Here is a 22979-nt window from a genome sequence, read left to right on the forward strand (position 1 = left end):
TTTCCGTTTTGTTGATTCTGAAAGAAAAATTCGGAGGAAATTTTTATTTATTTATCTGTTTATAAATCAAGCTATTTACAATATGAAAATTTTGTCATGAAGTATCCTGCCAGAAGAGAGACGGTCTTTTGCGCTCCGCTATAATTATCTAAATAATTATTACTAGGATCTGATCCAATAAATTTGGGGATATTGGCATCGGTTCCCCCAACAAATTTACTTTCAGGAGCCTTCAGTAACAACTTTTCTTGTTTTCATAAAGGGATAGGTAATAGGATCAGAATCGGCTACAAGTGACATAGGCAGCCGTCATAAGGTGTCTATTAGGTTATTCTGACAAGCGGCAGCTGAATAAAGGTTTTTCTTCGATTTGAATTTATAATATTTCATTCACCTGGAGCCCAAAATAAACTGATCCCTAGGTTCTACCCTAGGTCATATACTGATCCCGAAAGTTTTTGATCTGGGTTTGAATAAGATCATATGGAATTATAAGGATCATGTGGAATTATAAGGATGATTACTTTTGTGCTGTGTAAAATCTAAGATTTTGCGCCCGAATACTGCAGCCTTAAGCTGGTATCAGGCCTAATATTATATAAATAACCGTTATACATAAATAATTAGACTTATTTGCATGTACAAATATAGACAACAGAATAAAATTAGAGAAAGAAAGAAATTTCGGTGCAACATTAATTCCATACATTAAATATAGTTGTAAGCATCCTTGGCCGGTTTATTTACAGTGTAGTTCAGTTTGCATTTGCTGCAACATTATCAACTGCGATATGTCAGCTATTTTTTCTCCATGCATTTTATAATGGTTATATAATTATCATGAGACATTCGTTTATGTTTTCATAGTTCTCTGTAATTTGTTTCAGAACTAATGTAATAATCTGAGAAATAGTTAAATAAAAATTCAAAAGTTGGTCTTTCATCTGGGTTTGTCCTCCAGCAGAGTAACATTATTTCGTAAACAGCATCAGAACATTCAGGGTCAGTAGGTTTTGGCATACGGTAACCTTGCTTCGTTATCAACTCGGAAACTGTCTGATTTTTCATACCTGAAAAATGAATCTGAGATAAGTCAAGGAATATAAATGCAAGTATATAACGTTATATAAACTGTGTTTACTAAAGTTCTTCCGAGGCTTTATTTTTATAACCTTTTGTCGTAGACATATATTTTCAAAAACAGTATGTTTCAAATTGCGTCAATATTCATGTTTTGGCATTTTAAAATTAAAAACAAATTGTTTTGGGAAATATTACGAAATTTAATTTTTATATGTTCAACCGATCCCTATACTTCTGTTTAGGAAACTTTTATGCCCATTATGAAAAATATACTAAAAATTTGAGTAGTGATAAAAATTGACCCAGATATTTCATTTCAAAGTTCAAGATCATATTCAAGTGCTATACACAATATGAAAGCGAAATGCTTGCTCTTGCATGTAACTAAAAGCAAAAAAATAGATAAGGGAAAGGTTTATGATACCAAAACATTAAATAAGTTTTTCTTGTAGATTATATTAAAAAGCATTGATCACTATAATTTTTTTCTTTTATTTGAAAGATACGAGTATATTATCAAGAAAATTTTATAGAATTCGTGTTCTAGGAAATAGAGATAGGCTTCAGTAATGAAAACGAATAACGAAAAATATTTCTAGTTTAACGAATTGTTGTGCTATTACTAGATAATGATTCTAAAGTAATACAATTTCATTAGGATATAAGTAATATACTATTAGCTTTGGAAACTTAAATTACCTTCTGTGGAAATTCTTTAAGCCTAGCACTTACATGCATTTGTAATCAATTGTATTGAACTTAAAAATAAGAATGCTACGCATTAATAAATTACAAAAGAAAACAGTTGAATGTCATTTAAGGTGGAAAAAATCTACCTCGAATTATTATAATTTATCTAAAAGGAAGTTGAAAATGTCTTTAATTATTCTAAATTTTGAAATTAAATATTTGAATCAATTTTTGTGGTACGGGAACAAAACGCTTTTGTTTTATTTTTTATAAGGAGAAATATATTTTCCAAAATTTAAGTATAAAGATTGGAGGAGGGTATAAAAAGATAAATTTCGTAATTTTACAGTTGATTTTTTTATTTTCGAAGATACCAAAACATGAGTACTTGCATTTTCGTGTCTAGAAATATATGTCTACGACCAACGGTTGCTAAAATAAAGGTCGCGTAATAAATTTTGTGGACACTGTATGCATACAGGAGGATTAGCTCAAACGTATACAAACTTCAGAGATGAGCAAGTTACTCAAAGATGATTCGGAATTACATAACAATGTAGGCCGAAAACGCACTTCTCATGTACTAGTGTGCAGAGAAGAAAATACAAGAAATAAAAGAGAGAGTGATGTGAATAATAATGCTTTAATCAGAATCACTCCCCCGGGGGTCGACGTAGAGAACTCTGCGAAGCTACTGGCTAGGATATGTACCTAGGCAGTCTCGGCCACGGGGGATAAAATTTATGAACTTGATGGTTCTGAAGCCCCTGGGAAAGGTCACTTATTGGCCGGCCTCGGGGACTGGCATGTCCTGAGCGGTGTGGAACCGTAGCCGGAGGGCTTGGTTCCCCCCGGTTTGCTGGGTAACGGCCCACTGCGACGGGCTCGCCCATGCGACTGGTAGGAGCATTAGACGAACGGTGCTGGCTGGTGAATTCCAGGTGGTGCGCTGCTCCTCTGGAGGGTAATAGTGGAGGTTGAACCTCCACGACGTGCCCAAAGGGGGAGTAGACCTGTAGTGTGATTTAGTTCACGGGGCAGGGAAGCCTAAAATGTTGTTGTTAATCAGAATCAGATTGAAGTGCAGTGGAGACACATTGGTTGACCATTGGCAATGTGGGCATTAGCCAGCTGGGGCACTATCTATCACAGAAAACTACATCCCATGAGGTCACGTGAAGCCCGATCGGACGCCAAGTATATTATGTGGTTCATTAGACCTCGCGAGCTCCACTTACTATAGCAAGTACTAGGAGAGAGGACTAGGCCTCTCCTCCGCAACACCGGCATTTATTGAACATTAGAAGAATTTTGAATATTTACAGTCTTACATATAATTACAATATACATTAGGGTGCAAAACGCAAGCAGGTTCTCCGGTTTTGGCCTAATTTCGCAAAAAAATCAACTGGGATACATGAAATTCCTACTAGAGAAGCACAATGTAGTACTTAAATGATAATAAAAGGATGTAAAAAAAATTAAACGGCGCGATGAAATACCGTACGGAACGAATGGAAAACGACGTCTTTGACGGAATAGCATTGGTACCAAAACTGCCTGTACAAGAGGGAGAACAATAAACCAAAGGGCCTTTCTAAGGGATTATGACTTCGCTCATCGATAAAGAGGACGTTACCCCAATAATGGAGGGCCCAGTTTTTGTCTATTAAATAAGTGCCCGCCTCTGCAATAGGGTGACTAGGCCGCCTTTATGAAATCTTTGGGCCATAGTAAACCGGGATGCCTGTCATCCGACTGCTATGCGCAACTGCTGAGAAATATTGCTGGATCCCTAGTTTCGATTTATTTTCGTCTTCAAGGCGATATATAGGTCATCAGTCCCGTTGTTTTTCTTTCCCGACCACCATCAGCTTTTCTTACAGCTCTACCTATCGTCTGGAAGGCATCCGAAGCTCGTGAAACACTTTTATGAATTCGAAACTCTTGGCGACAGATGTCAAACTACGCCCTTCATCAAGACTGTTGCTTCTTTTACGTGTAGGGGAGTTTTGATGTTTTCAAGAAGCCTTTGCATATCACTTTCGTGAATACCTGGAATATTTTAAGAATGCTCGGAAATGCGACTTCCTTTCTTCTTTTTAAGTTGCTTTGCAATGCTCGCGTTGACTCCTCGTGTTTTGCATGCCCTGACGTCCGTCTGACGTCATGGTGTAGATATTTGCATATGCAACACCTTTCTACTGAGTTGTATTTTCATTGTGCTGATCGCAAAAAGCTCTTCTCAACAATTTCATGCTTGTATATTAAAAATGAATTTATTGTTTAAGTCTTGCACACTAGTGTGGTTGTGACAAATTGACCGTTTGCAAGGCCAATTTGTTTTCACAAAGGTTTGGTGCTTTTATTGTATCTGAATTATTTTATGCCTCTACATATCTATCTGATTCGTTTGGAAGAGAGAAATATTTTCCATTTTACATGATAAACACAGATGATTTATAAAAGTATGCATTTAAATTGGGATGCATATGTGATTCTAATTCGTTTTATACTTCAGTTCCTTTTAAAAACAAAAATTTGCTATTGTTAGGGAAATGGTAAGGGATTGCAGATAATAAAGGCCTGTTTCTTATAATGTGTTATTCTAATTTCATTAAAAAGGAAGTTAAAAAAAATCTAATCTATAATCTGTTAAAGTTAAAAAAAAAAAAAAAAAAAAAAAAAAAAAAAACCCTCTAAACTGTTTATTTTAGAACAAGGACTCTGACCTTTCTCGTATCCATGGTAACAACAGCTTCGGCTCCCATCTGTGATGTTCGCCTAAGTTACGATCGTAAATAAGAGACTAGATATTACGACATTAAACTACCTATTTTAAAATAGCTGACTATAATTGGGGATAAATAAATGTACAAAATTTCTTTGTGAAACCATGCATAAAGTGTAAAGTTTCTAAAGCCATAAAATCAATAATATTTTCAGTCCGATTAATACAGCCAAGAGATGGTACTAGGTCTAAGTTTATTAGTTGTTCGTGATGATGATTATACCAACTTCTATTACTTCTCCAAGTAAAATGGTTTTGTATAATTTTCAGTACCTGAAGATTTCTTTAAAGCTCTTGAAACCAACAAATTTTCAAAATTCTAAGAAAAATTACTCGGTACTTCGACAGATTTTCAAATATCCTCAAACCAGCTCACAAATCAAAATATAAATTATTCTACTATCTTGGATTAGGGATTTTTCAATGCTGCTACCGTATAAAAATCATTTAATGTGTGAATAAATGTTTCGAATATCTTCAAGCCAGTTAACAGAGTGGAACATAAGAAAATGTATTTACAGTTATCTAAATATACTCGTATCATCACAACAAAATGTAAAACTGTGTCCTTTTTTAGACAGAAACAATTTCTGGTCTAATTCCGCATGTTCTGCATGAAACACTTGCACTTTGATGGACTATATGTTAACATGCAGTTATGGTTTATAAAGTTTTAACTAGCCTGATTATGTTCTGATTTAGAGGATCTTTCATCTTAACTTTATGTAGCTAATATAAATTTTTGTTGAAGTGAATATTTGATGTATGGTTTATACATAGCCAGACGTAACATCGTAGGTATATGACTAGTCAACAACATTGTAAACAAAAGCAAAATTCAGTTTATGAAAGAATTACTACTGATTGCTATAAAAATTTAGTTTATATCAAATGCTCTGGGATAACTAAGTTAATAAGGCTGTTCTTAAAGCAAAATTAAAAACTGTCAAAAATCAAAGAAATCCTATTTGCGATTGTTTAGCTCCCTTAAAATATTTGCTATCTTAAAATGTACGATATAAGCTAGTTGGAGAGGGATTGTGTGATATTTTCTTCTATTGGTTTTCACTTACAAGTAGAGATAGTACATCTTTTTGCATTTATTTGAGCTCTTTACGTTAAACTTCTTAAAAGAGTATAAAGTATTTTCTATCGGACAAAACTAATATCTCCAGAAAGCTAATATCAGAGCGGATTCGACTGATGTAAGTTTCATTGCATTTGGACTTACACTTGCAAATTATTGTAGTTTTTATTCTTCAACCTGATTGATTAAACTTTCAACAGTTCTCAACAATTGACAAACGTCTTAACGTTTGGTTATGAGCTTTTAATTTGATTTTAGTTGAAGGTGTTAGCAGTTTTTACTAAAACTCAGTGATAACTTTTACTGCTTAAAATTATCTTTCCATTGATATATTTTTATTAGTAGTATTTTAAAAATATTAAGTCAACAGAATCACTTATTTACATTCTATGTATAAATATTTCATTTTTAAATTAATAGGAGCCATTGTTATCTTGCTCACATTTAGTATTTGATATTATGCATGCAATACTTTTATAGGGTTTAAATGATAACTGTTAATTTCTACCATTATTATTTTTTCAGTTATATTTTATTTAAATAAATAGCACTCTCCAACTAATTAGTTTATTAGTACTATTTACTAAGTTTATTACTAACCATTAGTACTATTTATTATTCAACAGAACTCTGCAACAAATTTTATTCACATCTCCTTAATAGCACAAACAAAGTACAAGCTCAATATATACAATATTAAATATTTTTGCAATAATGACTTTCTTTCACGCTTCAAATTTTAGCTTAAAACAAACAATAAATTTTTATCTGTTATCTTTATATCGCATTTAAGAATTATACCAATAGCATTTAGTTTAGAATTTATAACTCATCTCTTCTATAGCTATAAAGTTATTACCATTTCTTACAAACTCTATGTAAAATTTGTTTTAGTTAGAGTGATAACAAAACATAGCAATTTTCATTAGAACAGCAATTAGATTTTCTTCTCTTGTTATTTTACAATCAATGTCTCCAAAGAAAACATCCACTTTTCCAGCGTGTCCAGTTACATTAACAGCTCCTACCATCTCCCCGTGCTCCTTCAGAAATTCTAGATAGCTTCTGATTTACTTTCTTCATCTGTCAAATTTATCCCCACTATCCGGCGCTTAATGCGACCAATTTCTAGCCCTTTTATCTGATAGCAAAAATAAACTTAACAATAAGTATTCCACAGAATTGCTTAACTTCGCGAAAGAATGTAGACAACTGGCAATAGAAAGAGAAATATATTGTGCTGAACTAGAAGAATAGAAGGAATAGAACTTCCTTCACAATCTAGTTTCCCCCAAACAGTTTCTTCAGTTATAGTACCGACTTCATTGGCACCTCAGATTGCTAGTAATAATCAGAAAGAACTAAAAGAGGAAGCTCCATTCATTGAAGTATCTTGTAAAAAGAAGAGAAATAGAGGTCAAATTACTGAGCGCCCACAATTCACTTATAATTCCGCAAAAACTCATGTTCCCGAGAAAAGCGATCACGTCATCCTCCTAAAATTTAAAGACCCAGAAAGATTCCTCTTCCAGCTTCAAACTTAAAAACCATTAAACACCTGTTAAATTAGTTCTTACAATACAGTGTACCAGATTTACACGATTTAAAGAACTCTTAATAGGCTGCGAAAAATCAGAAAAATTTAATAAAACTAAAAAAAGTCATAAATAATACTCCTAATATTACAGAAACAGTAACCTCGTGTATTCCTCAAAAGGTAAAACAAAGAATTATCATCTTTAGAGTACGAAATTCAGCAGCAGCTGAAGATATATTGTAAGATCTGACTTTGCTATCATACAATGTGTCTAGATCTCAGAGTCTAACCTGGCGACTTCTCGCACAGGCGTGAAGATAAACACAATAGGGAAAGTGCGTAAAAGCCCTTTTATTAATCACAGCTGTTTAACAGAAAGGCACGGTTAACAGCACTGACGATTGGCGGTGAGAATTTAAATGTAAGTTAACAATAAATTCAAAAGGTAAGGTGAAATGTTAGACTGCACAATTTAATTTAATCTAACAGTCTGATTTAGAAACCTACACCAGCTTTATACTAACTAGACGGCCAGAATTCATAGCCCTACTGAGATGAATAGCTGGAAGACAAAATAGCAAACCTTCGCTACACTAGCGAAAGCACGCTTTGTCTAATTTTTTCGTTTTCACCGTTTAAGTACTCTCGTTTACCTATTTAATTTGCATACTGGTGAGGAAATCCTAGGGGAAATAAAAAAGAATTCAGAACAGATACCAAAATTAAAATAACTATATAGGGAACTAAGGGGAACCCTACAATATTGTTCTCTACCAGTAAATATTTCAGTTCCCCGCGCTTGGTTATGTCACCTAGAACACATCTAATGCGTTCAGATTCTATGAATAACTAGTTTATAGATATCCCCTCTCAACAACTTTTAACAACATCAGATAAACTTTTCTTAGGCTTCACCTCTTGCATCATTAAGCCCTTATTTCATTAACTCTCTGCTTCAAATGCCAAGGACTTGGCCACCAGGCGAAGTTTTTCAACAATTAAACTTTTGCTCATTTTGTACTGAAAAACACATTTACAAAAATTGTAATAAGGATAAGATAACTTGTATCAACTTCAAAAGAAATAATCAGGTTAAAGACACAAACTTCGATAACATGCACAGCGCAAAAGCCAGAAACTGTCGTACCTACAAATACAAACTAAAGGAACTAATAGCCAAGTAAAATGACATCAAATAGCGTGAATCTAATTGATAACACAGTTTCTTTGAATATGCTTCAATTAAATCTGTAAGGAGCTAGAATCACTCTACTTCATGCTCTCAAACGTGTGCAAAAAAGGAATGCAACCCTAGTTTTTGTTCAAGAAGATTATATCTCACTTGCAAGAAACTTAGAATTGCCAACAGGAATGTTCTCCTTTCTTTCAAATACTGCAAAGTCGGCGATAATTTATATAGGTCCCATGACCCCAGTACCAGTGTCAGTAAATTTTTATAATGTAACAATAAAGTAGAAAATTTAAATCTTCATATTTACTGCACACCATTTTATGCTCCTCCATCAATTGACATAACAGAAATAGTACAAGAAATAGATTCATTTAATCTTTCTTCTAATTTTAATCATATAATAGCCTGAGTTTTTTAACGCACACTGTCAAGTTTGGAACCACAGAGAGAAGGAAGAGAAGAAAACCACAGAGGTAAATAACTTTTATAATTCATCCAGGAAAAGAATTTATCTACACTAACATTAGGCAATCTTCCAACATTCTCAACATTGATAGCCCGAAAGCTGGATGGATAAACTCTAGCCACGCCAAGCATTGCACTTCTACTTTGGAAATGGAAATAATAGATCAAGAATCGCTCAACGATCAGATACATTAACATTCAACTCTAGCAGAGCTTAAGTTTTATGACAATATGTCGATTTAAAATATCTTATTGTGGCCACAGGCATTTCAAAACTAACTAAATAGATAAATCAAAAGATATTATTATATCTTTCGAAACAGCAACAACAAAAACAAAAGTGAATAAGTCTATGGATAACTTTATTTAAACAATAATAAACCCCTGCAACACTACATATAAGCACAGAACAACTTATAGAAAAGTCAAACTGGTGGAATCAAAATTTAATGAAAGAACGAAGCAGTGAGAACCCTAAGAAGCAAATATAAAGCATGCAAATTTCCTCTCGAAAGATTAACACAAAAACATTTTTATAACTGTTGCTTAAAGAGAAACTGGTAATTCCATAAAACTGAGACGACCCTATTAAAACACCAACATTTATTTTTCGCAGTTTTCTTTTTGCTAAAAATTTTTAAATTCAACCTTTTTAAAGCAGAAATGAAACTTTTAAAGCAGAAAAAAAAACATTGTTATGCATCTGCAGACGATCTCCTCGTAAAAGGTGAATACCTTCCGTTTGGTACATTGTTAATAATAACAGCATTTTATAAAATAAATAAATATAAGATCTGAAAAAATGAAAAGTTGGCAAGGCTTTTGCTCAAATACTAAGGCAAATATGGATCGTCATTTAAAATAGCTCATAACAAAGTTTTCATATCACCTCTTCTTTCTATAATAGATTTTTCCTGGAATAACATCGTCATCAGATGTAGTTCAACACATTATTTCTCATCTTTTTCGGCAAGACAATGAGATTCCTACATCTACGCTTTAATAACTCAAAGAAATAACAGAAAAGAAATAGAAGAAAATTCCAATACATCTCTTCAGATACTCAAAAGCTGGATATAGGAATTTCACCTGAAAATATCAATTCCTAAATGCAAAGCGCTATACTTTCCCACACTGGGTACATCTCTAAAGAAATCTGCTACTACCAATAATCAAAATATCACAAGGGAAAATAGCATTTGGGAAAAACATCTCTTGGAATAACAACAGATAATCGGCAAATCTAGTATCATCACATAAATTATCTGGAAACTACAATTCTCATACTTTCTAATTCATTAAGATTTGCAACAACAAGTACCTGGGGTAACAAAAAATCTGGTAATCTATTATACGAGTAGAAAAATAATATTACATGGTGCATCTGTCTGGAGACGGAATCTTAATAAACGTGCACAAAGCACCTGCTCTCCATTCAAAGACTTTTCCCTCTTTCAATAATAAGTCTACAGAACAACTCCCATAAATGCCCTACAAACTTTACCTGTCATACCACTAATAACCTTAACTCTACAAAAAGTATGAGTACTAATAAAAGTAGCAAGACTTCAACAAACGTGCTCGTATAACAACACAAATTATCTAATCCCTCATAACATTTTATATGTGGCCCACCAGCGGCCGAGCGGTAAAGGCGCTGAACACTGGTAGTTCGGTCTGAGGTTCGAATCCCGCGAACGGGCTGGCTGCATGGGCGTTTTCGTGGTTTTCCCCATGTGTAACGTGTATACGAGCCAGTTTCCCTTAGAAAGTCCTCCACGAAAGGCATCCCTCCCTTTAGGCAGATAGCCCTCGTGTGCTTTGCCATAATTAAATACACCAACACCATTTTATATGTAATCTGCTAACCAATTCTATACCAATTCAACCAGTTTTATGCAACAGAGACTTTTCCTCTTTAAATTTATACAGATGGCTCCAAAACCGAAATAGGAGTTTGCATACATTTCAGAGTGGATGCCCGATGAAAACTTGGAGGACGAAACTGAGCAATAATAATTCTGTCTTTGAAGCAGAGCTAACAGTAATAAAAGCAGCAATAAAACTTCCAAAGAATCACTCCGTAGCATAATGATAACAAACAGCTTATCCAGTATACATGGCATAACTGCTCAAAATCGAGCTCCGTTAGTAAGAGATATTAATCGCTTATTAACGAACTTTTATGCTTCCATAGTACCTAAACTACAGTGGACAATAATACACATGAGAATAGTTAGAAACGATATCGCAGATTTAAAAATCAAAGAAGCTGCATATGGTTCTGTGAAAAATTTAACTTTTATACCATATGCAATATCGTTCCGCAAATTAGAGCAAGATTTACTCTCAGCTTGGAAGTCCAACTGACCCTAGCAGACACAGGCAGAAGAATTCGTATTTCCCTACCACACCTTTCAAGAAATTTAATAGCAACAACCCGAGCCATAGCTTTTTTATTAACAGACCGTAGCCCAAATCTAGCTTATTTTTATCAATTTGGACTGCATCATACAGAGAACTGCATCTGTGGCAGTAAAGGAGACTTTGATGACTATTTATTCGACTGTGACATAAAAAGAAACTTACGTCTCAGACATTATACAGCACAAAGTACTATGGTTCAATTAACTAATCAGGTGCAGAATCTTACAAAAGAAAGTGCATGCGCTCTTCACATATCTGATACTCATCTGTGACAATTTAAAAGCAACCTAACAATATTATTATAAATCCAGCATAACATTGTTATATGATCTTTAATGTTATATTTGTTTTATAGTTTTATATTATATTCCTTAATACTGTAACCTTTATAGTATTTACTTTATATTTAATTTTATTCTTATTTTATTGTTTATTTCTTTTATTAATATTTTATTTCATTATTCTTTTACTATATTCATTATAAATTAATATGCATATATATTGTTTTTCTTTTCTCTTCTTGTATTCTGATAAAATGTACGTATCTTCTATTATTTAATTTCACAGATCATTTCAAAATACATTGTAACGACATATAACAAAATATATTTATGGAATAATAAATTGTAACAAAAATTACAAATAATAAATAGTAATAATTTACTTAATGATAATAATTTTAATTATTACCATTTATTATTTAATTATTTTAAATAACAAATGGTAATAATTAATTGTAATAATTTAATAATGGTAATAAATTACAGAATCTTTCAAAATACCTGTAATAATATAGCATAATAAAATGCAATTATATTGTAAGAAACTATAACAAAATTGTAAATGTAATAAGAAAAGTAAATTGTAATAAGAAACTAACCATGTATGTAACAAAATAATAATATGTAACTGAAAAATGTAACAAAACTATGTATATGTATAAAAATTTACAAGAGAATTTTTATATAAATAAATGCCGGTGGTCTCTTGGCTGGGTATCGCTGGTAGTTTATAATTTCCATATAAAGAGCAAATAGGCTGATAGTCTTGTTGGCAAAACAGCCGCTTATTACATTGTTATTTACAAATGGAGAGAATGTCAGGCTTTCCAAAATAGGGAACGTGCAAAATCAACTGGGTCTTCACTAGGATTCGAACTACAGATCCTACACTACTAACTGAATATAATGTCACGCATAGAAATGCATCATAAGAGACAACTCATCTTTTACAGTCCTATAAATTGGAGGATAAGAGACATCCTCCAATTTATAGGACTGTAAAAGGCACAAGATTTCGTTGATCAAACACAGTTGGTGATGAGTTCTCATCCATTATATCATTTGTTGAAGTATCACTGTAGAGACCATGAGGCTATTTCAAAGCATGAAACGTAAAAAGTCAACTGTGCCATCTCCAAGATTCCAGTAGTGGATCTTCCAAGAGTAGCTGAAAGTACTAGTCACTTAACCACAACAGCTTTCACAGAGGGAATGCAGTAATTCCTTACACGATTTTAAAAGGAAAGAGCTTCTGTTTAGCTGCATTTCATACATTTCAATAAATGTTCTATGCTTTTACGGCACTGTACTTGAAGCCTTTTATTTTCTTGTTATTTATACATGTGTCTAAGAATTAATTATCTGAACGAAAAATTTTCACTCTTTTTGCAGTCTAAATTATAAGACTACTGAAGTTTTATTATTTTACCAGTCTGAATATCCTCATCTAATTGGATTTTCTTGAGGCTTTTTACATTCACAAAGATTTAGAAAGTTTAGTTAATGATTTGAAGTCCAATCCAGTCCTTCCTAATGTCTTTAAAATTCTACTGTCTTAATTCAATTATTTTTGCCGATAGATGGCGTTACCTCCTCGCATTTGGTACTACCAGAGGGTATAAAAATCCGTTCAGTGGTTGCTTTCCATTATTTGAAGTTCAGATTTTGAGCGTAATGTGCATTTGCCCCTCGCTCCCTATTTTAACTTCGCTAATATTTCTTTATGCTTGATCAGACAGCCTGGCTCAGTAAAAGTAGGCGGCCAGTGCAACTCTGATTAAAAATCTAGTTATAACCACGTGCAGTGCTGATAAGCACCACGTGTTTCTGTGATTCCTATTTTCTTCTTTCTATGTATTTCTTTCTCCTGATGAGGAGGGACCTTTAGCTGCCCTCGAAATCGATTGAGTGTTTCATTATACCTACGCTAAATATAAGGTTGTTTTTTACGATTTTGATCTAATAACGTCATTAACATTATAAGGTATTTCTCCCGTCTTCCTAGCGTGACTTTGTAGTCTAGTGGTTCTGGCCGGTATTCCAGAGGTCCGTGGTTCGATTCCCGGCGAAGGCGTTTGCTAATTTTCCATCTTTCATTCTTCCAAATAACTAAAGTGTCTACAACATATTAATATGAAATGTCAAGTATTACATGAAGGTAGCTGCTTTAAAAAAATTTACTGGTTTTATTTAGTGATAATTTGTACCCAAAAATGTTCTATTAAAATTCTTCTTTTTTCTCCACTCTCTTCGATTTTATCAATACTAATTGAAAGGCTGTAATAAATATATTGTTTTGAAATGTAATGTATTGTTATTAATACACTGTCCCATTTTGTAATGCAAGGCAATGGATCATTGCTGATACACTGCATAGCTTATTAACAACTTACGTTTGCATTTCATTTCATTAATATCACTTTAATCTTTTCTTACCTGGATAAGGCGTGCCTCCATGAGTAAAAATCTCATACAAAACAATACCATAGGACCAGACGTCTGATTTTATATTAAATTGTCCAGTAGTGTAAGCTTCTGGTGCCGTCCATTTTATTGGCAGTTTTCCTCCTGAAAATAATCTTATAAATATATAAAATATATAGGGTCTAAGGGAAAGCTGGCATGCAACCCTGGTTTAAGAATAAAGATACAGATTGTACACGTTAGATCTACTTGTAACCAAGCAGATATGTCAGATCTAACAAATGCGATTACAGAGAATATGGTAAAAATATTATGGAAGTTATCGAATCTAACCCTCCAATGAAGGGAGATTAGAAGAAAACGGTTAAATTAGGTAGTATTATCTACTGAACACTTAGTCGACATAAAGAAATGCACTAATGACTAATAATTAACAGTTACGCGTTATTTGATTATCAAATGTCTAGGATAATCCTTATGCTGTTAGCTAACCAATAAGAAAGTAACTTTAAACGATACGTTATGCAAATCAAAATGCCTTAAAAGAAAACACACACACACAACACAACACACACACACACACAAAAAAAAAAAAAAAAAAAGAAAAGAAAAAAAAAAAAAAAAAACTAAAAGGTGGTAGATGATGATTCTTCACCACCAGGGTTTGGCGACCGGGTCCCCCCAGTCCCCAGTCGCCCTTTAAAAGGAATACTATGTAAGGTATTTTCTCACTCCTTTCTTCATGCCATCATGGTATAACGCTATCATACTCGGCGCGTATTCGAGAGGTCGAGGTTCGAGTCCCGGCGAGGGCATTTATTCATATCTCCTACTTCAAAAATCCTAATGTCTCTACAGTGGCACCCGAACGAAAAAGAGGGTGGATGACGATTCTTCTCCACCAGGATTTGGCGACTGGGTCCCCCTAATCCCCAGTCACCCTTAAAAGTGGTAGCATATAAGGTTATTTTCTCACTCCGTTCTGCATGCCTTCGTGGTGTAAAGGTAGCACACTCGGCGCGTATTCGAGAGGTCCAGGTTCGAGTCCCGGCGAGAATATTTCTCATTTATCGTGTTTTCTACTTCAAAAATCCTAATTACTGTACATATTAATATTTTATTCCATATCAAAAATGTAAATAATTGTTTTGACACAGATGTTTGTTTTCATAATTAAAGTATTTATACCTTGATTCTAACTTTACCTTAGATGTCTTGCTTTCCGCTTTATTTAAGAAAAGAAAGTCCTCATTTTTCATGTATGTTAACGCTTCAGATACCCTATCTTGATATATGAGCTTACTATATCAAACCTAAGAAAGAAAGGGATTAGCGGTGCGCATGAATTAATACCTCAATACTTTAACTAACATAGTACTACTTTTCAATTTTGACTAATTTGTAACAATGCTTCTAATACTGCAATGCTTTTTGTAATCAAAAAGCTTCCCATAACTTTACAACTAATAATTACTTCCCTGTGGTCCATTTCTGAATGTTGATTCATAGCGGTAAGTTAAAGTTCTATAACTTTGTAAATGACCATTTTCTTCAATCTTGCATAACTGCATTTTTCAAATTCGATTTCATTTCCTTATTTTTCTGTTAGAGCGTATTGCGGTCAGTTTTATTTGGATATATCCATTTTGACAGAGAGAGACCTTTACGTGTATATGTTCATTTCGAAGTAAAAGGGATGCGTATGAACGTTCCTTCAGACCTTCTATAAGTTTATGAATAAAAAGTAAATACAAAAGAACAGTTACTTCCTTCTTTCATAAATCTTTATGATTTCTTACCACTGGTTACATAAACAGCTTCATCCATTATCCTGGCCAGTCCAAAATCTGCCAATTTTACAATGTCTCCTTCACCAACCAAGATATTTCTAGCTGCTAGGTCTCTATGAATTAAGTTGTTAGATTCTAGATATTGCATCCCATCGCAGATCTGAAGTGCAGTTACAAAGAAAAAAAGGAGCGATTAGCATATAAAATATCATAAATATTTATTATAATCATAAGCACTTATGTCATGTAACTATAAATAGGCTCTATACCTGAGCTGCCATATTTACTAGTGAAGGCAGTTTCAACAGCTGCCCGTGCGTAGTTTTAAGATACTGCTGCAAATTGCCTTTGGGCATGTATTCCATAATTATACAGTAGGGTTCTCTTTCTGTACAAACAGCATATAAGCGCACGATTTTCGGATGGCTTATGGCCTTCATTACAGCAACTTCGCGTTTGAAGTCTTCAGATTGGACACCATGACTTGTCACACATTTGATAGCTACTTCTAGAGTTCCATTCCAGTAACCTGTGTGTGAAAAACTATAGTTAGAGAATAAACGCTACATTTCAAGCATCTATTTGAACAAAAAAAAAATAATAATAATAATTAAAGGTATCACGAAGCCAAGCTTAGTTTTTCCCAACTGAAATAAAATGGTGAATGTAGAAGGACAAAAAAATAAAACGGTAGACGAATAAAATGTAACACAATTTCCGTTTTTCGGCACGAATTATCATTTTACAGCAGCCTGCGCTTTGAAAAGATGGAAATTACTCATTTTCTTTTAAAATTTTGCTTTTCGGATCAGTAGAACAATTTTCATTAAATTATTTTTTTTCTTGCACTTCGTTACAACAGCACCACCAAAGCGACTGCGTGACCCTTTGAGAACAATGCATAATCTAGCAGATTAAAAGAAAACTGCAGCATTTTCTCCGATAAAGTAATCGTATCTTCAGTTTACAATTCTGCAGCTTACTCATTTTGCTACGTCTGAATCATAAGATATTTTTTTTTTTGAAGAATCAATTGCTGAAATTTCATTTTAACGTGTATTATGAATTTATCGGAAAAGTCTGCGTTTTTGCAAAAGTACCAATATCTTGATAGCTCACTTTAGTGAAAAAAGTTTGGACGTGAAAAACGAAAGAGAAAGGCTATATGGAACTAAGCAACTCGTTTGATTTTTGTATGATGCGGTTTGTTTTATCTTTATCAGTTTTATTAAACTGTACTTTTTTCAGTATGCATATGTATGAAAAATACACAAATTTATTAGTAAACTTTTTTCTTCTATATTTAAACCGATCGTAAGTACAACGGACCGGTCATTAAATTTCAATCTCTCCTTTACTACAAGTTTACGTTATAATTACGCGTTTTGAAGAGCACGGCAGGAAAGTCATTAAAGACTTCGAATTGGAGGCATTCTTATAGCGTCTTCAAACTTGTTTCGTCACACTAGTAACAGAGAGGTTAAGACAGCTGAATACAAGTAATTTGATACCGGTTCGAACCTACGTGAAAAGGCTGGCTATATATTTGATTTTCTACATGTGTAACGTAAATACGAGCCAATCTGTATTAGAAAGGCTTCCACGAAAGCATTCGTGCAGTTTGGTAGATAACCCTTCTGTGGTGTGTCATATTCAGATAACCTAACCTAACCTGAGCAAACCGGTTTCAGAAAATTTCTTTGCTGCCTGTTCTGAAAGAGGAGGAACTAGACACGACGAATTAAAATTTTTACAGAGAACCACAATATCAGGTGGGAGATTTTGTTGGATCTCCGAAGAATCTGATGCCGCTACTGCACATTAAATACAGTTTAATGAAAACATTTGTCATATCTCTATACACAGAGCTAACCCCTACCTTTGTAGGATTTCTTCCATAAACTATCTGCAAAAATTAAAACATAAGTCTTCGTTTGATTACGAATAAAGAATATCCTAAAATATAAAAGGTTCTTCGAGAAAAAAACTCAATAGTGATCGAAAAGGCGGTTGAGATAGTTTTGTTGCCATGATTAACGGCATTTTGAATATTTCTGGAAACAAACACCATATGACACTTCTGGAATAAGTAGCCACAGTACTACAAAATACACTGGTGTGAAAAAATTAAGGACAAGACGGCTTTTTCAATATAACATTGTGCGAAAACTTTCCAAATCAACACAAATAATACCATAAGATCACCAAGACGTAAAAACATTGGTAATGTAAGCGAACTTCCCACGAAAGAAATCAAGAGAATAGAAAGGAACTTTATTGAAAAAGTATCATGGAGCACAATGCCACAGAAGCAGAAACATCCTTGTGAAAGATGTCCAGCAAGAAGCATCCTGCCTTCAGTAGGGGATATGATCTCCCCTGACTGCTGTGAACTGTGTATTGAAATAACTAAGCACCAATATTCTTATCTTTCTCAACAGTATATAACATTATGTCATCTGAACTCTAATGTACGAACTGTGTTCTTATTCACGACATGCCTGCTTGGTCATAAACACATAAACAGATTTACAGTGAAAATTTATTCATCTTCAAGGAATTGAAACTATGTTCTCAAAGGTCTGACAATCAAAAGTTTTGATTTAGAACAGTTCAAAAGACCAAAAACTTTGACTTTTATTACTTTATTAAACTTGACTTGCGAACATAATAATTTTGCAGGCATGTCAACTACAAATAATTTAGTGACTTAATTTGAATCAATTGCACTCTGAAAATTTTTAACAGAATTATTATTAGATTAGTATCGAATTATGAGCTTTTATAAGTATATATAGAAAAGCAAACTTGAATTCATATACAAAAGGACAGCCCTTTCAAAATTTTGTTTATGTACATTAATAGGCTTTGCGTTTCTTTTTAGCCTTGTAATAATGAAAATAGCATCGTGACAACATTTGCTTGTGTTATTGTTTTAATTGAATATAATCGTAGCACTGAATGCAAAGATGTATTAAGTGTACGTAAAATTGCATTGTATTTGCATTTTGATTATGCTTTCAATAAATGCCGCTGTTCTGCAGGGCACGCACTGGCTGTGGCGGCAGCTAGTGTAGTAGATCTTCTTCCGATGATCAGGTATTATTCTGTTTGGTTATACCTTAGAGTCGAAGCCTCTAAAGTATAACCAAACAGGTATGCCACATGATACAATGTATATCCTGTGGTATACCTGTGCATGTTTCATATCATCTGTCTATGCTGAGTATGAGGTTTTCAATGAGTTGTTAGGCCATTGCTGCCCATTCCTCTTGTAACACCAATCGCAGCTCCGGAATCATTACTGGCAATAAGTTACATGCTGCCACTCGTCTCCCTAGAAAGTCCTATACATGCTCGATATGATTTAGATTCGGAGACCTTGCCGGTCATTTCATACGTTAAATATCCTCATTCTCTAACACCTCTTCACACAGGAACTGTGTGATGAGGTAGAGCCTTGTCATCCATGAAGATGAACTGAAGACCCATAGAACCTCTGAGAAGACGCACGTAAGGAAGGAGAATCTCGTTGCAATAACGGGTTCCGGTGACGAAACATCCTTGGAAGATGTGAGGGTTGTACGACTAACAAGAATGATGCCTTCCCAAACGAGAACTCCGCGACCTCCAAACCGGTCCCTTTCGATGATTTTGGAAGGGATATTGCGTGTTTCCCTGTCTCTCCAGCTGTGTCTAGAATCGCCACTCAAACTAAATCTACTCTCATCCGTAAAGAGTACTTACTCAACCCCACTGATTACTGGTCTAATTCTGGTGTTCCCTGCATCACGTAAAACGCCTTCTCTGATAAGCAGGTATTAATGGTGTACACCTCACAGGTCGTCGTGCAAAACAGACCACCATCATGCAGCCTCTTGGCCACGGTAAGACGCGATATCGGTTGTCCAATCGCCTGCTAAATGTGTCTTGAGATTTCTCTTGCTGTCTGCTGCCTGTTCCTTCTTGCCTGTAGGAAAATATACCGGTCATCTGCTGTCGTGGTTGCTCGTGGACGACCACTGTTTAACCATCGGACAGCTGTTCCTGTAATATAAAATGCTCTCCAAAGTCATTAAACGAAGCTGTGAGCAATCCTGTACTCCGCAGAAACACTTCTCACACTTCTACCTTCCTCTGTCTTTCCAATGATTCGAACTCGGGTAACATCATGCAGATGTCGTCTAACAGATTGATTGTTCGACATTTCACTTTGAGGCAGCAACTCGATGTCGTTTAAACTGATATACGCCGTGCAATAGCTTCCCAGAAATGCTGAGCTTACACCTCCGGCGACCTTTATACCCCTCCGACATTCCCCCCCATTACATCTAGTTGCATTATATGCACATATGCTACCGTACCTGACCTTAGTCAATCTCCTGATTGGTGTTTCAGACTGCTGTGCCTGTTTGTTCCGCTGATAAGCTAATTTTTGAACTTTGTCCTTAATTTTTGCCCACCAGTGTACTGTACCAAAATGTCTCATAGGTATGCATCTTGTCTCTCATCAGAAATTTTGAGTTCCTACTCAGAAGAAATGCGGCATCAGTGACAGCAGAATGAAATTATTATGTGAACTGCATTTTGGAACTAGCATACAAAAATTATTTAAGACAAACGAGTAAATTTTTATTAACTTTTTAGAAAACTTCTCTGTTCATTCCTAAAAATGCATTATTGGTAAAATTTTTAGATTTTAGTTGATTTTTAGTGGCTATCAATGTAAGAGGTAGAATATGATTCAACACTAGAGATTCTGCAGTTGAGATCTTAGCAATGTCGGAACTGATAAAAATTTTTAACTGTACTAAGTAAGAATGTTTGTAAGGCTAACTTCGTCAGATTCGTCAGAAAGACCTTTAGAATACGCAATCATGGAATTCAAAGGCATATAACAACTCATGCTGAATTTTACCGTTACTACAAGGTTTACGATTTTTGCAATTACACGTTTTCTGAAGTGAAATGATACTTCAGAATTTCAAATGACACGACAAAATGAAACAGCTGTGAAATTTATAAATATAGATATTCATTTTTGAAAGCATTATTATGTTTATTGTGACCTTATATTTACATCTCTAAGAATTACCTGTTGCCACGTGTTAACCAAGCTTCAAGTAACTCGTCTGCGTCCCAGATAATTATTGTAGCTAACCTCATATTAAGACTGTCTGCATAAATTTATTAAATACATAAGATTGTTTTTTAATTTCATTGCTTTATCATTAAATTTATTAATTCCACTCTAAAATTAAAAAAATATGTATATATTTCAGTCTCAAGAGGCGTCAGTGAGGAGTCATGGGATTTTTTAATTTTTAAAATAAAACAACAAGGTGGTTATTGTACCAGACAGAATTTTCAGTTTTTCGCTACACTTGATAGCATATGTATAAGGTTGTACCCATAAAGTACATGGACAATTTCTTTTAAATAAAAATAGACATTACTAACTTTCAAATAAATTTATCTTCTTCAAACTAATCGCCAGAGGAGTCTATCCAATTTTTACAGCGTTTTTTTCAGGTCATCAAAACCCTATTTATAGGCGTTGGAACTAACCATTCTCAAAATACGCGCAACGTTTGATTTAATACCCTAGGCGTTTCCAAATTTCTGTTCTTTCATAGCCATCTTAAGCTTTGGAAAAGGAAAAAAAAAAAAAAAATCAGTCGGGAGAATATGGCGGGTGATTTATCACTGCAATTGAATTTTTAATAAGATTATTGTTGTACAAACAATGTTGTACGGAACTCTGTAAATTATCGTGTAAAAAAAAAACATTACCTAGAATCAAAGGATTCCTAACTCGCCTTATCCTGTTTTTTAACAAAAAAAAGTACCCCCTTGAAAAAATACTGATTGCTTGATTTTCATGAACAAATTTACGGTGAGTAAGTCCTTTGTAATCAAAAAATGCAGTTAACATTTCCTTAGTCTTTGATTTTTATATCCTTATTTTTTGTTACTGTATAGAAGAAGACGATCCTTTCCACTGTGCATTTTGTCTTTTCGCTTCTGAGTTATGATATAGATACCGGGTTTCATCATCCGCTATGACACTTTAAGAAACTATTGTCCTAGCTCGCAGTATTCAGCAAATCTTCGTGGTAAGATTTTCTGTCTTTATTTTGCTGTTCTGTTAAAATCCAAGGCACAAATCAAGCACAAACTTTCCTTATTATCTATTTTAAAATTAACTTACTATTTCTTTCCCAGCTATATTTGAAAGTCGCTGAGGTTTTACACGTCTGTTAGCTTTTACCAAAGAAGAATTTTCTTCACATTTTTATCATTCTTTGAGGTTGAGGGGGCCCTATCTTTGATTCATCTTCAACGCTTTCGTACCCACATTTAAAGCGGTTGTACCACTCGTATACTTGTGTTCTTGACTGGTGCTCCACCATATGCTGTTCGAATCCTTTCTAACGTTTCAGTAGCCGATTTTCTATTAAAAATTGTTCCTGTTTTTGTGTTTTGAAACTCATAATTTTTACATAAAATTTAGGTGAAAGATTATGAGTAGTGGAACAGCGATGTTACTTTGACTGGGGATCGCCTGCGTTGTAAATGATGCAGACGAGCTTCCGTGGGCCTAGATTACAATAAAACATATCTAGGAGTTCATCAGTAGTTATTAAGTATGACTGTCACTAATAAATACGAAAGTGGGCCATTTTCATTTTTAGTTTTGATAAGTTGTATATTGCAAAATTAATTAAAGTTTCAGTGGTGCAATTCAGAATGTCGTCCTCCAACATAGAATGCGCAATAATTTACATGATACCATCACTTCAACCTTTAAATAAGAATTTAAGTTTTATAATTGTTAAGCTATAGAATTACAAAATGTATAATAATACTTTCGAAACAAATTTTTTTTTTGTTTGAAGTTTATGATACACAGCAACTATAAGACATATTTTCATCTATGTGATTAAAGAATATCTTGGGTAAATAATTAGAATTTCAGTTGCTTTTTACTTCGATTGCTTTAGGCTAAAAAATAATTCTGCTATGTACTAATTTTATAACAGTGTGTTTTATCTATGGAATATCCATATCCACATTACACATAACACCAATATAGTAGAAGAATTTTGGGATCTGTTGGGCACCTGAGTTTCAAAAGAGCTCGCTCGGTTTCAAACTTTCAAATATTAGTACATGAAATTTTAGTATAGAAGGCTGGCCATGGCAGCGAAG

The 22979-nt window shown here is 34.0% G+C and overlaps 1 protein-coding gene across 1 annotated transcript in view; it reads right to left on the reverse strand.

The window, feature by feature from the left end:
* Positions 1–713: 713 nt before the first annotated feature.
* The window catches only part of LOC118196522 (tyrosine-protein kinase Src64B-like), an 82857-nt gene continuing 60591 nt past the window's right edge, over positions 714–22979 (reverse strand). Inside the window, exons 8-11 of the mRNA XM_035367982.2 lie at positions 16037–16296; positions 15777–15927; positions 13990–14121; positions 714–1070 (exon numbers count right to left, since the gene is read on the reverse strand). Of these exons, the coding sequence (XP_035223873.1) occupies positions 862–1070; positions 13990–14121; positions 15777–15927; positions 16037–16296 (752 nt within the window). The 3' untranslated portion in view covers positions 714–861. The remainder of the gene's footprint in view (positions 1071–13989; positions 14122–15776; positions 15928–16036; positions 16297–22979) is intronic.

The sequence above is a fragment of the Stegodyphus dumicola genome, chromosome 9 (assembly GCF_044657685.1).
Source record: "Stegodyphus dumicola isolate Sdum_Otavi_A_Nest chromosome 9, ASM4465768v1".
NCBI lineage: Eukaryota > Metazoa > Arthropoda > Arachnida > Araneae > Eresidae > Stegodyphus > Stegodyphus dumicola.